At 47.6% G+C, this 14,279-nt stretch overlaps 3 protein-coding genes across 6 annotated transcripts; 2 read left to right on the forward strand and 1 right to left on the reverse strand.

Annotated features, from left to right (window-relative positions):
- Nucleotides 1-178: 178 nt before the first annotated feature.
- ncoa4 (nuclear receptor coactivator 4) lies at nt 179-7,707 on the reverse strand. Its single transcript, XM_035605619.2, has 11 exons — nt 7,547-7,707; nt 5,405-5,528; nt 3,868-4,008; nt 3,465-3,556; nt 2,921-3,029; nt 2,751-2,831; nt 2,308-2,430; nt 1,464-2,204; nt 1,187-1,384; nt 998-1,087; nt 179-683 (listed from the first exon to the last, which is right to left on the reverse strand). Exons 1-11 carry the CDS (start codon nt 7,582-7,584, stop codon nt 678-680), a joined length of 1,743 nt encoding a protein of 580 aa, XP_035461512.1. The 5' UTR covers nt 7,585-7,707; the 3' UTR covers nt 179-677.
- A 506-nt stretch (nt 7,708-8,213) lies between these two features.
- Nucleotides 8,214-10,606, forward strand: yipf3 (Yip1 domain family, member 3). Of its 2 annotated transcripts, XM_035605621.2 has the most exons (9): nt 8,217-8,470; nt 8,739-8,945; nt 9,018-9,124; nt 9,201-9,246; nt 9,513-9,605; nt 9,688-9,819; nt 9,964-10,077; nt 10,156-10,279; nt 10,374-10,606. In XM_035605621.2, the coding sequence occupies exons 1-9, from the start codon at nt 8,399-8,401 to the stop codon at nt 10,490-10,492; spliced, it is 1,014 nt and encodes a 337-aa protein (XP_035461514.1). In that variant the 5' UTR covers nt 8,217-8,398; the 3' UTR covers nt 10,493-10,606. The 2 variants fall into 2 exon arrangements, with proteins under 2 accessions (XP_047190814.1, XP_035461514.1); XM_047334858.1 differs by having other exon boundaries at nt 8,214-8,470; nt 8,739-9,124.
- A 699-nt stretch (nt 10,607-11,305) lies between these two features.
- Nucleotides 11,306-12,999, forward strand: dnph1 (2'-deoxynucleoside 5'-phosphate N-hydrolase 1). 3 transcript variants are annotated; one of them, XM_035606691.2, is made up of 4 exons: nt 11,306-11,621; nt 11,943-12,098; nt 12,183-12,293; nt 12,588-12,999. In XM_035606691.2, the coding sequence occupies exons 1-4, from the start codon at nt 11,375-11,377 to the stop codon at nt 12,704-12,706; spliced, it is 633 nt and encodes a 210-aa protein (XP_035462584.1). In that variant the 5' UTR covers nt 11,306-11,374; the 3' UTR covers nt 12,707-12,999. The 3 variants fall into 3 exon arrangements, with proteins under 3 accessions (XP_035462584.1, XP_035462585.1, XP_035462586.1); XM_035606692.2 differs by having other exon boundaries at nt 11,314-11,621; nt 11,985-12,098; XM_035606693.1 differs by having other exon boundaries at nt 11,358-11,621; nt 12,027-12,098.
- Nucleotides 13,000-14,279: the final 1,280 nt, after the last annotated feature.

Below are 14,279 nucleotides of genomic sequence, written 5' to 3' on the forward strand. Positions count from 1 at the left end.
TATTTCCTTATTTGATTTTCCTCCTTGTTACTATGTATTTATTACTTATTGTTTATGGTTTTGTACGTTGGCTCCTGTTACTAGGCAACTGTCAAATGTATACATCTTCCCTGCCCCCACCCCATGGGATTAATAAAGTTTTATCGGATGAAGGTCAGTGATGTAACACACACAGCAGTGATGTCAACATGTTTTATTACTGTAGAGAATCACAGCAGAGTGACATCATAGACCAGAGTCACGTGACCTGTCAGACAACAGGCTGCACATGGCATTCTGGGAAATTAAGTTGATTGTGTAGAACGACACAGGATGAGTTCCATCAATCAGAGGCTGCATCTAGACACCAGGGGTTGTCATGGAAACTAAAATCACATCAGACAGGAAGTAGATCACAGAACAAAATAAAAGTTTCAGAAAACAGCTGTTAAAACAAGATCCATTAAAATAAGCCCCGCCCCTCCTCTTGCCAGGATCAGCTGTTTCCTGTCTGAAAGGATCAATAATCAATACACTGATTTGTTTAAAGGATTTGTCAGATGATCTGTGGACATGAAACAAACTGTCGACTCCACGTCCCGGGTCTGATCCTGATTGGAGGAGAGCGGCGGCTCAGTGTGGCGATGTCACAGGAAGAAGGCGGCGACGAAGAGGAAGAAGAAGAAACATCATCATCCTCAAATCTGGAGGGAAGATTAACAAGTGATGAGAAGAACGGTTCACACGTTCCCACCTGTTCTCACACATTCCCACCTGTTCTCACACGTTCCCACCTGTTCTCATACGTTTTCACCTGTTCCCATATGTTCTCACCTATTCTCACTTGTTCTCACCTGTTCCCAGCTGTTTGTCACCTGTTCCCATATGTTCTCACCTGTTCTCACATGATCTCACATGTTCTAAACTGTTCTCACCTGTTCCCAAACGTTCTCACACAATCTCACATGTTCTCATCTGTTCTCACCTGTTCTCACACGTTCTCCCCTCACTGACTCACCTGAACAGACCTGTGCAGCCACTTGTCTTTGTCTCCTCCCACACTCATGCAGGAGAACAGGTCACAGACTCCAGGTAAGCCAAGGTGCTTCTGAGGACAGAACACAGGAGAACACTGAGAACCCACTTGCTCCTGTAAACTCCCAGAATGCACAGGGTCATTCTGTTGCCATGACAACAGGTCCTTTACCTGAGCCTGAGTCCTCTTCATCAGCTGCCACTTGTTCTCCTCCTCAGCTGGGCGGGGCTGACCTCCTGACCCCGGAGCAGGACTCAGGACCCAGAGGTCAGGGTCCAGAGGTCGCTGGAACGGGTCGTCCCTGCTCGCCACCCGGCCATAGAGGGGGGGAGAGGCGGGCTGCAGCCAGGTCTCCAGGATGTTTCTGACCTGAGGAGAAACCACATCACTTCTCTCGTCACATGGAACCTAATCAAAGGTTCTTAAGAGAAAAACAAGACTTCATTACCTTCTGCTCCCTGAGGTGCAGGGCGGGTGGGGCCGTCTTCACGGTGGGCGGGGTCGTCTTTGCAGTGGGCGGGACCGTCTTTGCGGTGGGCGGGGCCGTCTTTGCGGTGGGCGGGGCATTCTTGACAGGGACTCCGTTCTTGTCTCTCCCGTCCTGCTGAAGCAGCCACCGGCTCAAAGCTTCTGTCCCACAGTTGTCATCGCAGACGCAGTCGGAGTAGGAGGAGCAGGGCTCGTTGGCCCTGCATGTCTGCTGCACCGGCGCCGCATGCTGGAGCCAAGCCTCCAGGGCCTCCGCCAACGGGGGGGTGACGGGGGCAGTCGGGGAAGCAGGCGGCGTCTTCAGGCACTTGAGCCGACCCAGGTTCTCGATCTCCACGGCCGTGGTGGTCTGACAGCAGGAGGAGCAGTCGGCAGCCGGGCGGCTAGACCCCACCAGCCAATCGCTGGACGACCAGCCGTCCTGAAAAGGCTTCAACACCTGCTGCCACCGCTCGGCGTCTGACATGGTCTCCATGGCAACAGTGGGCGGGGTGATGAGCCAGTCGCTCAGCTCCTCGTCCTCAGGTGCGACAATGAATTCTGATTCGTCGATTTTCTCGATGGAGAAGGAGGAGCTGCAGCTGCTGACGGTCCTCTCCCTGCTGACGGGCACCTGGTCCTGGAGAAGCCACGCCTCCAGGTCTCTGAGCTGACCCCAGGCTTGCAGGAAGTCCACCGAGGCCAGGGCGGGACAGGAAATCTGCATGGACACAGGAAGTCCGTCCAACACGTCCAGAACCAGACCAATCACATTGATTCAACATGACACAGGGAGTGACGTCACATGACCTCATCACTCTCACCTTGCTCTCCTTGAGTGACATCAGCCAATCCTGAGGGTCCTTGCTGGACTGGTAACCAGTAGGAGCGCTGCTGGTTGGACCAGTTCCCAGCAGCCAGTCGCCCAAAGCTCCGCCCTCGGACTTCTACAGGGACAGATCGGACAGAACCGGTTGAGGAGGTCCGACCCGGACCAGAGTCACAGGACACAGAACCCAATGTTGAGAGAACAGACCCTACTATGTGAGTCAAACTCGTTGCCATGGAAATACAGAAAATATTGACACATCATGAAACTTCCCTTCCCAATGAACGTCAGTCAAGTTTCTGCTCCAGAACTAAATGACGACAGACGGAACGTGGAGGAAACAGCTGCTATTTTGAGTAAGGTTACCTGATGGTAGCTAACGGAAGCTACGTAGCAAAACGACTAACTAACCCGTTTCCAGCAGCTGGGAGGAGTTACCTGCATCATGGCTGTGATTGAATAATTCTGCACATGACCTCTCTGGGGGGCGTAGCTCTGAGAAGACACAGCCTCCACAAGCTGTAAACAGGAAGTACAGAAAACACCTTTTCAGCATCACAACACACGTGAACCTGTTTTTTGTGTGTGTGTGTGTGTGTGTGTGTTACCTCTGCAGTGATGCTGCCAAATGAAGTGATGGCATTCCTCAGAGAGCGAGTGTCGGCGTGGAATCTCATCTCAGGAGTTTCTTCTGGAGTCAGACTCAGAGAAGACATCCTGCAGAGAGAGAGAGAGAGAGAGAGAGAGAGAGAGAGAGAGAGAGAGAGAGAGAGACACAGACACACAGACACAGACACACAGACACACACACACACACACACACACACACACACACACACACACACACACACACACACACACACACACACCTTCATCATCTTCATCATCATCATCATGACCTCTCACCTACTGGACAGATGTCACATGACTCTGTGGCTGGTCTGAAGTGACTGATGGACAGTCAACTGTGACACTGAAGGAAAGTTAAAAACCTGCAGACTCATGATGATGACATCATCCGTTCAGTTTATTGTCAAGACAGTTTGCTGTGTGATAATAAACTGAACATATATTTTATTAATAATATTAAACTGCACTATATAAAACACTAGTCATCATGTGACCAGTGTGTGTGTGTGTGTGTGTGTTTACTTTTCCATGCAGACGCTCAGCTGGTTGCTCAGGTCGTTGTTGTTGTTGTTGTTCTGCATCTGATGAGTGATGATGTCAAACTGACCTCTGAGCTGAAACACAACACACACAAAGGTCAACAGTCCACCTCACTGTGGTGTCATTATCGTTGTGATTGTTGTGGACGTGGTGGAGGTTGTTGACGTCGTTGAGGTCGAGGTGGAGGTCGTGGTTGTGGTCGTTGAGGTGGAGGTGGAGGTCGTGTTCGAGGTGGAGGTCGTGGTTGTGTTATAGGTCGTTGAGGTTGAGGTCGTCAAGGTCGTGTGAAAGGTCGTTGAGGTTAGGGTTGTGGTCGTTGAGGTCTAGGTGGAGGTCGTTGAGGTTGTGTTCTAGGTCGTGTTCAAAGTCGTTGTGGTCGTGTTACCCGGTGCAGTTGGTGCAGTTGCTGTTGCAGAGTTTCCGTCTTGACTTGTTCGAGAAGCTCGATCTGACTGAGCAGCCAAACTTCTCTGCAGCGCAGCGCCTCCTGCTGGCGACTCACACAGCTCTGCAGCTCCGCACGCACCTGAGACAGACAGGTCAGACAGACAGGTGAGACAGAGAAAGATACGGGTGAGACAGAAAGACAGACAGGTGAGACAGAGAAAGAGATAGATGAGACGGGTGAGACAGAGAGACAGACGGGTGAGACGGATGAGACAGAGACATGTTCGTCGGTCAGCTGCCACATTTCTTACATGTCAATTTGTTTATGTCTAATTTGTATTTTAATAAAAAAGTCAGAAGAGATCTAAAAAGTTTTCATCATATCGTCAACAACCTTCAGCCAATCAGAGCACAGTTCTGTTATCAAACAGATGTTCTCATGTCATGTGACAGAAAGGTCCACAACATGTCTACCCAGCATGCATTGTGGTAAGACCAGTCCAACACAGCTTAGTTGGTTCCTTACAGGCACCGTACCTGTAAACACACAGACCAGCAGAGTCCACAAGACCACATCAAACCAGGTCAGAGTCCAGAGACCAGCAGAGTCACCAAGACCACATCAAACCAGGTCAGAGTCCAGAGACCAGCAGAGTCCAAAAGATCACGTCAAACCAGGTCAGAGTCCAGAGACCAGCAGAGTCCACAAGATCAGGTCAAACCAGGTCAGAGTCCAGAGACCAGCAGAGTCCACAAGATCACGTCAAACCAGGTCAGAGTCCAGAGACCAGCAGAGTCTCTCTCCCTCAGTCATTATATACTGACTCTAGCACGCCCTGCTCTCTCTACTGTCTTTTATATGCTGACACACACACACACACACACACACACACACACACACACACACACACACACACACACACACACACACACACACACACACACACACACACACACACACACACACACGAAGGATTGGACCTGAGGTCAGCACTGTGGTTGCCGTGGTTACTTTAGGTTTAAATGCCCTGGTAAATCACCATGGTAACTGACACCACTCCTCTAACCTCAGAGCACAACTACTGAACAATCAGAGGAGGGCTCATAAAGAGACAGACCCAATGATCAATAACAACGTTACTTCAGTTTGCTGCTTCCTGTTTTCTGACTGGACTCAACAGCTGATCGCAGCTCGTTAAGATCTGGATCAGGATCAGAGATCTGGATTAGGGATCAGGGATCAGAGATCAGAGATCAGGGATCTGGATCTGGATCAGGGATCAGGGATCAGGGATCAGGATCAGGTTCATGTGGATTCACTGAACTGAAGCTTTATTTATAACTTCACGCAGAGACAAATTGTTAGTGGTAACCATGGTAATCAGCTGATTCAGCACCTCAGTTTCCTGATGTGATGGAAACTGAAGGTTGTTCGATTGCTTCTGATTGGTTTGAGGTCATGACCACAACAGATGACATCATCAGTACAGGACGATTAGGACGATTAGGACGATGAGGAGGATGAAAGTCCTGACCTCTCTGGCGTTTTCTCTCAGCTGCTGCTCGGCCTTCATCACGCAGTTGATGGCGTCCTCGAGCTGATCCTGGGCCTGCAGGCACTGCCTCAGCCCGCCCACCGCCGCCTCCGCTGATGCCATCCTGGACAGGAAACAGGAAACAGGAAACAGAAGGGACAGTGTCAAAATAAAACAAGTCAAACTGGATGTGAGATTGATCCATATTAATTTAGTATCAACAGGCCGGTGTCACTGATAATGTCACAGATCAGTGATGCTGTCTGTAAGGAAGAGGAAACGAGGTCAGTGACGAATCATTACCACTTCCTGTTATTCAGCTGGGGTCATGAGACACTTTCACTATGAATTAGAATTGATCCAGAAATCGATAAGCAGATCAATCAATAAAAATAAAAATGATCATCAGTCTCTGTCCTAATAAATGTGTTTAAATATACAAAAGTATATTTGAACATGTGACAAGGTCTGATGTGGTTGATGATGTTACTGTGACACAGGTAATGTGACCACAGGCTAAATTCGGCAGGGCTCGACCTTCAGCCTCCGTCGTGTTTCTGTTGTTGTGAGGATGCGGCAGCGGCGTCGTCTGACCTCAGGTCAGCGTGTTTGTGAAACCACTGGTCAGTGACTGGTCACAGGCTCGTGGTCGCTCCACTGGGATTAAACCAGTTACACCACAGAACTTTAGACACGAAAGAACCATGTGATCATCAACCACAGACACGGCAGTAGTACTACTGTACAGTACAGTACTAGTACTACACACTTTGAGACATGGAGTAGATTACAGACATGGAGTACTGTAATGTATTCCTCCATGTACACTAGTGCTGAACGATTTGGGGAAAATCGATTCCCCTAAAGTAACTTTACTATTTGGTTTCACTCGTGTGTTGTTGGTGGGCGGATACACAGTCGCCTTGGGCAAAGTAGTATTTCAGATATTGTACTTCTGGTTAGTGTTTCCAATCAGCTGATTTTTTCAGAGCCATTTTTCGTGGCTCTGTTGTCTTGGAAACGGCCCTGATAAGGGGGGCGTGGCTTGAGGGTGCGTCGGTGTTTCAGAATCAGCTGTGAACAGCTGGTGAGAAGCTGATAAGAAGGTGCGTCACACACACACACGCTGGCTTTGACCTTTGACATCCACAGTCAAAGAAATTAGAAACATGATAAATATCCTTATTAAATCAGAGGAAACATTTGTCTCTTTAACTCCTCTGACAATTTTTAACAATGATGTCACTTTGTCTCAGGTCACAGAGGAAGTGACATCCTGTTGACCCTTAACTTGTGTCTGAATTCGGACAGTGTATGAAAGTAAACAAGTACATGTCTCAAGTACTTATACGACTTTGTTTTTCCTGTTCTGACTGTGTGTGTTTCTTCATAATTCCACATTGTAAACATGTAATGACGTCATAAACAGTCGACAGTAAATAAAGTATTGAACTGACCAGAGAATTTTGACTGTGTTGACGTCTTTATTAACTCTACTGTAACTTTTGTAACGAACAATTGGAAAATTAAATGTCCTAACCCACACACACACACACACACAGGAATGAGGAAGCTGAGCTCCGCCTGTCCGCCATGACGGCTCCGTGGCCCACACGTCCACCTCAGTAACAGTCACGTGACTCGTGTTGGTGAAAGTCAACACGCTGAACATTAACTCGGTTGTTGTTCACCAGGTCAGATGTTCACTGTCAGACCTGACGGTGAACATCTGGAGCAGCGACACACGTTATGAAACGCGTGATCATCTCCATGTTTATTAAAGCTTCACGGTCACAGAGGCGGACATGTTGAGTGACAGGAGACATGAACACAGAACAGATCGTAGTTTTATATTCAAACATTAATAATGAAATGAAACCTAAGCGACGAGCAGGTTCGTCTCGATATTAAACGATATGAATAAACTCTCCGGTTCATCACGTGACGTGTGATCACCAGCTGGAGGTCACGGCCCGTTCGAGTCGTTCTGTTCGTGAAGTGTTCGGCAGGTTCCGGAGCCCGGACACTCCGACACACCGACACACTCCGCTCCGCCCGCCGCGTTCGCCGTTAGCCGCGGAGCTAACTGAGCTAACTGACCGAGCTCCGACGTCACCGACTGACCGGAGCCATCGAACTCACCGTGAGCTTCTTCCGTGAACTCTGGACTTCGATGTCATGAACAATCCGAGTGAGTTCTGTGACGTGTGACACTGAATCGTTCGTGAAATGTCGGTGAATCCCACCGACCGGGACCAGCGACACGATCAGTCCCGGAAAAAAACCCACCGACGTCACCGAGCAGCGAAGTATCGCGAGAACAGTGACACCATCAGAGAGCGACACCGCCCCCTGCTGGTGAACATGAACACTGACGTATAATAATAACACGATCCATTAAACGAACTGAATTCTTATTATTATATTAAAAATAAATATATATATATATCATACATATATTTATATATAAAAAATCTAGCATCTTTGTACTCTTCACCGTTGCACTAGTTTCTTCAGACAACTTTATTCTCTCCTTTTAACCTATATATATGTAGTACATACATGTTCTTTCTTTGGATGTATATATAATTATTATTATTATCGTTTTAACCCGTACATTGTAACTTAATATTTATGTTTTTTCAATCTGTCTGTTGAACAGTTTCAGATATTTAATTATTCATTTATATTCATATTATGGTTATTAGTTTTTTATTTATTCGGTCTATTACGTCATGTTCGTTGTGTTTGTGACGTGTCCGTGTTTGTGAAGAATCTCGCGACATTTTCGGCGTCACGTCACGTCCTGACGTCACCACGTGCGCCGCGTCAGCTGCTTCCTGTTGTGATGTGGAGTTAGAAACTAACTCGTCGTAGTCTCGTCGTTTCTGCGGAGAAGAAGCTCCGTCGGTCCGTCGGTGATCAGGGATCATTCACTCCGCCCCGACCGGCACCGACACGGTGACGCTCCGGTCAACTGCTGCTGCGGGGAACATGTCTGCGGGCTCCGGGAGCAGGAACACGAACACGGAACCGTGGGGAAGCTTCGACGACAACCTCGTCCAGGTGAGCTAACAGGCTAACCGACAGACAGGCTAACCGACAGACAGGCTAACCGACAGGCAGGCTTACTGACCTGTGTTAATCAGATGTTAAACCTGTTGGTTCAGATCTGTAACGTGTGTGTGTGTGTGTGTGTGTATGTGTGTGTGTGTGTGTGTGTGTGTGTGTGTGCGTGCGCGCGTGCGCGCGTGATTATCATCAGAACCTATGTTCTTATGCAACAGCAGAGACATAGTTATCCTGTGATATAATGATGGTTCTCCGTGTTCAGGGCGGCGCCGCCGTCATCGACATGGAGAACATGGACGACACGTCGGGCTCCAGCTTCGAGGACATGGGTGAGATGCACCAGAGGATGAAGGAGGAGCAGGAGGTGTCAGAGGAGGCGGCCGCCACTGAGGACGACACCGCGGAGGACGGAGAGTTTCTGGGCATGAAGGGGTTAAAGGGTCAGCTGGGTCGACAGGTGGCAGACGAGGTGAGTCCCGCTCAGGACAGGGGTCAGAGGTTGTCCCTCAGATCAGTAGTAACGGGAAGGTGTTCTGTCCAGGTGTGGCAGGCGGGGAAGCGTCAGGCCTCCAGAGCCTTCAACCTTTATGCCAACATCGACATCCTGAGGCCGTATTTTGACGTGGAGCCGGCCCAGGTCCGCAGCAGGTAGGAGCCTCCACTTCCTGTTTCCTGTCAGCTGTTTCCTGCTCGGTCTGACTGTGGTCTGCTCCGTCTCCCCCAGGCTGATCGAATCCATGATACCTGTCCGCATGGTCAACTTCCCTCAGGTAACCACACCCGCTTCCTGTATGTCACAGGGATAAAACCTCAACCTCTGATCCAGGGTCAGGGTCATAGGCGTGTCCAGCCCAGTGCTCAACCGCTAAATTGAGTCTGTGTTTGATGAGCTTAGAAATGGCCAAAACCATAGACAGTATATGGTTTACACTTAATATTTTAACAACAAAAATACAACTAGTTCTGGATCAGGGTCAGGACCAGGTCCAGGGTCCTGATCGGGGTCTGGGTCTCTGACAGTTTGTACTTCCTGTAGAAGATCGCAGGTGAGCTGTATGGTCCTCTGATGCTGGTCTTCACTCTCGTGGCCATACTGCTGCACGGGATGAAGACTTCAGGAACCGTCATTGTAAGACACACACACACACACACACACACACACACACACGTCCAGCTGATTCTGACGGGCTCTGGTCCGTTCTGTGTTCCAGGGGGGGGGCACTCTGATGGGAACCGCTATAGGAACATGTTTCGGTTACTGGCTCGGAGTTTCCTCCTTCATCTACTTCCTGGGTTATCTGGTCAACGCTCAGATAACCATGCTGCAGACGCTGTCCCTGCTGGTCAGTACTGCTACTACAACCAAACACTATATACTGTACACACTGTACGCACTGTACACAGTATCAGTACCTTGTCAGCTGATGACTGGTAGTTTTTGTTTTTAATTTTATTGACACAACGTACTTCCTGTCTGTCGTTGTCAGGGTTACGGTTTGTTTGGTCACTGCGCCGTCCTCTTCATCACCTACAACATCCACTTCCACTTCCTGTTCTACGTCCTATGGCTGCTGGTCGGAGGACTGTCCACTCTGCGTATGGTAAGAACTACACTTCCCATCAGCCCCCGGTCGGCTCTCAGCTGTAGACTCACCTGATTTCCCTTGTGGTCCAATCAGGTGGCGGCTCTGTTGTCCCGTACGGTGGGTCAGACGCCTCGTCTGCTGCTCTGTGGGACTCTGTCGTTGCTGCACATGCTCTTCCTACTCTACCTGCACTTCAACTACCACAAGATCGTGGAAGGTGAGACAATGATATCAGAGTGACACCTCCTGTCAGGGCATCTTTACTGGGCTGGGTTTTTGTAACAGAGTGACACCTCATGTTGTTGTTTCAGGGCTGCTTGACTCTCTGGAAGGACCAAACATGGCTCCCATGCAGCGAGTGGCCAGAGACGTGCCCGAGCTGACCATCAACGCCACAGTGAGGGTCCTGGGTGCTTCGCTGAGGGCCTGAGGGGCCCACTGAGAGGCTCCACTGAGGGGGATACAGATCAGCCTCTGTTTTCTGTTTGTTTTATTTAAAGTTTCTGTAAAAAAAGTCAAATAAACTTCATAATTTACATGTTTACAACTTTATTAACTTAACTTTGTTTTAGATTCAAGACAAAGCTTCAAAATAACTAAGTACTGTTGCATATTGTGTAGTATGTATATATGTGTACACACACACACAAACACACACACACACACACACACACACACACACATATATATATATATATATATATATATATATATAGTAGGATAATGGACTTGTTTTTTTTCCTTTTATATTTTGTACAAAGTAAAGAACATGAAAGTTTGACTGAAGAATAGATCAGTTTTGTTACCAGGTAGGTTTCATACGAGTTATTAAAGTCAACAAATACACAGATAATTTACACTTTACAGTAAATATAGGGCTCACAGATGGATGAGTGTGTGTGGTGAGGATGGAGGAGGACTAGATGATGGAGGAGGTGAGGATGGAGGAGGACTAGATGATGGAGGAGATGAGGATGGAGGAGACGAACCACCTGGGGTGAGGTTGAATTGATGTCATGAGGACGCTCCAGTGTGTCCTCTGCTAAAGGAGTTAGGAAAGGAAGCATTGAAGCTCCTTTCCTAAGCACTAAGAGAATCTGAACATTATCAGGTGATGATCAAGACAATTTGACAATTGGACCTCACGTCTGAAGACAACGAGGTGCTCAGCCACTGAAAGGGGACCGGAAGTAAACATGTTATAAACTTTTATTTTGAAACTTTCTCTCCTTGCTGATTTTTCTTGGCCTTAGTTTGGTCCGTCGGGTAGCTCCTCCCCTCAGCTGGTCACAAACCAACCACAAGAGAGGAAATGACATCAGCGGTGAAACGCGGAGCCACGAGCTCGACACGTGACCGCGACACGCAAACAGCGCGGGAAGAGACGCACCTGTGGACCCGATCTGTGCACGTGCACGTGACGATGAAGATTTACTTCTGTGGAAGTATCCGCGGCGGTAGAGATGACGTCATGCTGTACCGGAAGATTGTAGAGAAACTGCAGAGCTACGGGACCGTGTTGACCGAGCACGTGAGCAGCACCGAGCTCAGTCACAGAGGTCAGTGACACACACACACACACACACACACACACACAGTAGAAGGTGAAGTTATTGTATCATTGTCATTATTGATCGTTCTATTGATGAATTGACTGGTTCAGAGTTAAATGTATCAATAATAAATTGAACCTGGTTGTTAAACAAAGTTTGTTCTTGTGCCGAGATTTTTAAAAAAGTGATTCAGTGAAATGAAACAAACTGGATCAATCACTAATCAGTCCTGACCTCGGACCTCTGACCTCAGTTACTTTAAATCATATGAAGTAGTTTTGTTTGTTGACGTCTGTTGTATTCGTTTGCTTCACTCTGATTGGTCAGGAGTGTGCGATGTCATTGAGCTGATGTCTTGTCACTGGTCAGGAGTGTGTGATGTCACTGAGCTGATGTCTTGTCACTGGTCAGGTGAAGACGCGTCAGCAGCAGGCGACAGGTTCATTCACGACAGAGATGTGAACTGGCTCCGACAGTCTGACGGTGAGATCATTGATTATTTATCAGTATTGATTATCTATTGTTGTTGGTTGTTTCTCGTCTGACATCTGACCTCTGTGACCTCAGTGGTGGTGGCGGAGGTCACGCAGCCGTCTCTGGGCGTCGGTTATGAACTCGGCCGAGTGGTCGACATGAAGAAAAAAACCTTGTGTCTGTTCAGGCCGTCGTCAGCGCGCGGTGAGAACACTTCCTGTTTCACACCTTTACTCACGTGCTGGCCACACCCATTAATATCTGAGCCAATGGGAGAAGAGAACGATGTCCAGGCGTGAAGTCATGTTAACATGTTGTGAGCTAATGCTAATCGCTAAATACTTTAGTTATAATACTAACGTTAAAATAATGGCTAACATCCTGATGTTAAAATGCTAATGCTAACAGGAGTCACACACCTGGTTACTGAGCTCTCTTCCCATTGGCCCACATACTGAACAGGTGAGGTCAGCAGGTTAACTTCCTGTCTCTGTGCAGTTCTGTCGGCCATGATCCGAGGAGCGGACGATGGTGAGCGGTTCGTGGTGAGAGACTATGGCGAGGACGAGGTGGACGAGGTTCTGGAAGAGTTTTTCAACGCACTGAAGAGAACCTGAAGAACCTCAAAGACTCGGATCAGTACACTGTTCTGTTGTAATGTTACATTTAAAATACTAATGTTCAATTAACTGTGGGCGGGTCGAAGGTAACCACAAGTTACCTGTGGCCTCGAGGGGGGGCTGCAGGTCAGCAGAGTTACACCATCTACAAGAACCTGTACGCATGCACGCACACACACACACACTCATGGGTTTTTCACTTCCTTTCACGTGTGAACCGTTGTTCTTTTTTTCTTCCACTGTCTTTGATCTGGTGACATTTAAATAAAGTTGTATTGATTGAATCGTGATGAAGTTGTTTTTTTTTTAAGAGACAAAGACAGGATGACATTCTCCTGTTCTCCAGCAGGAGGCAGCACCGGACCTCTTTGTATATGAGGAGCGGAGTTTGATGTGAACACAAGAAATTTGATCTTCTACTTCCTGTCATCCTGAAAACTGCTCCGCCCCTGACAGGAAGTGACATCACCGTCATCTCATCAATGTTTAAGGTTAAAGGTCATAATGTCAGCGCTGAGTGACATTAGACAGCTACGGTGGGGGTATCCCAGCATGCACTGGGACCTTCCTATGGGGAGCTTATGATCCAAAACACAGAGACTGAGCTACGTTTAAAATATTTTATTTGTTTTAAAATATACATCAGTTACAAATTCAGAAAATAAAATCATTAGTAGAGTTTTTAACAGTCTCTCTTTTTGATTCCAACAGGAAGTGAAATAGACGAGAAGAGAAACAGTGCAGTCGAGGGGGCGGGTTTACAGTATCCTGAACATTCAATTCCGAACAATAAGACAATCAGAACCTCCACTGCTTCCTGTTCTCACAGGTCAGAGGTCGTCAGCTCTGCTAATAGCTAACCAATGAGCCACTAGCCTGGTATTAATGTGTGAGCATGAGCATTAGTGTCTTTATTATATAAGCCAACTGGCGAGCAAGCGAGCGAGCTAACAGTTTGTCCAGCTGATTGTTCGTCTTTATGAGCAGTGATAACTGCTTAACTTTCAAACTCGTTCTTCCTGACCCACTGATGCTAATTATCACTAACGTGACGTCATCATCTGAGTGTGGAGACGGAAATGAACCAGTTTTGAATCACTGATCAGGCTGAGCTCAGAGCTGTTAGCTCGTTAGCGCTGCTCTACTGGACACAGTCAATCGATTTCAGGGTAAATATTAAAAATAAGTTTTATGTCGGCTCACGATTAGCTCCGATGCTAACATTCATTACTGTTGTAAAGAGAATGATAAACTCAAATCATACTCAGTTCTCAACCTGTTGGTCTTTGTTGCTAGCTAAGAACAGCTAACAGCTGCTTTGACAAACCAAACTGTTTCATGTAATGAGCAAACGTGTGTTAGCTCAATAGCGAACGTTAGCGTAGCATGCTAAAGCAGCTTCAAATGATTTGCTCAGCTGATTCAAAGTTAAAATCATCGATCTTTTAGAAGCTACGTTAGCTAACGTAGCGAGTAGAAGCTACAGTGAACTACAGAGACGCTGCCTTCAGAGTCCACATGAACCAGTTCAGAGGTCCTGATATTAATGAATTATAATTTTAGGCATAGT

This window comes from Scophthalmus maximus, chromosome 10 (genome assembly GCF_022379125.1).
Source record: "Scophthalmus maximus strain ysfricsl-2021 chromosome 10, ASM2237912v1, whole genome shotgun sequence".
Lineage (NCBI taxonomy): Eukaryota > Metazoa > Chordata > Actinopteri > Pleuronectiformes > Scophthalmidae > Scophthalmus > Scophthalmus maximus.

Bases quoted from the DNA above. Each gene is read 5' to 3' on its own strand.
- ncoa4 (XM_035605619.2), bottom strand. From the start codon at position 7,584: ATGACATCGAAGTCCAGAGTTCACGGAAGAAGCTCACG. The intron at 3,557-3,867 runs GTAACACGACCA...GTTGTGTTTCAG, and splicing joins AACTGCACCAACTGCACCGG to CTCAGAGGTCAGTTTGACAT. The intron at 1,088-1,186 runs GTAAAGGACCTG...TTCTGTCCTCAG, and splicing joins TGAAGAGGACTCAGGCTCAG to AAGCACCTTGGCTTACCTGG.
- yipf3 (XM_047334858.1), top strand. From the start codon at position 8,399: ATGTCTGCGGGCTCCGGGAGCAGGAACACGAACACGGAACCGTGGGGA. The intron at 8,471-8,738 runs GTGAGCTAACAG...CTCCGTGTTCAG, and splicing joins TCGACGACAACCTCGTCCAG to GGCGGCGCCGCCGTCATCGA. The intron at 9,606-9,687 runs GTAAGACACACA...TCTGTGTTCCAG, and splicing joins AGACTTCAGGAACCGTCATT to GGGGGGGGCACTCTGATGGG.
- dnph1 (XM_035606691.2), top strand. From the start codon at position 11,375: ATGACATCAGCGGTGAAACGCGGAGCCACGAGCTCGACACGTGACCGC. The intron at 11,622-11,942 runs GTCAGTGACACA...CTGATTGGTCAG, and splicing joins CACCGAGCTCAGTCACAGAG to GAGTGTGCGATGTCATTGAG. The intron at 12,099-12,182 runs GTGAGATCATTG...CTGTGACCTCAG, and splicing joins CTGGCTCCGACAGTCTGACG to TGGTGGTGGCGGAGGTCACG.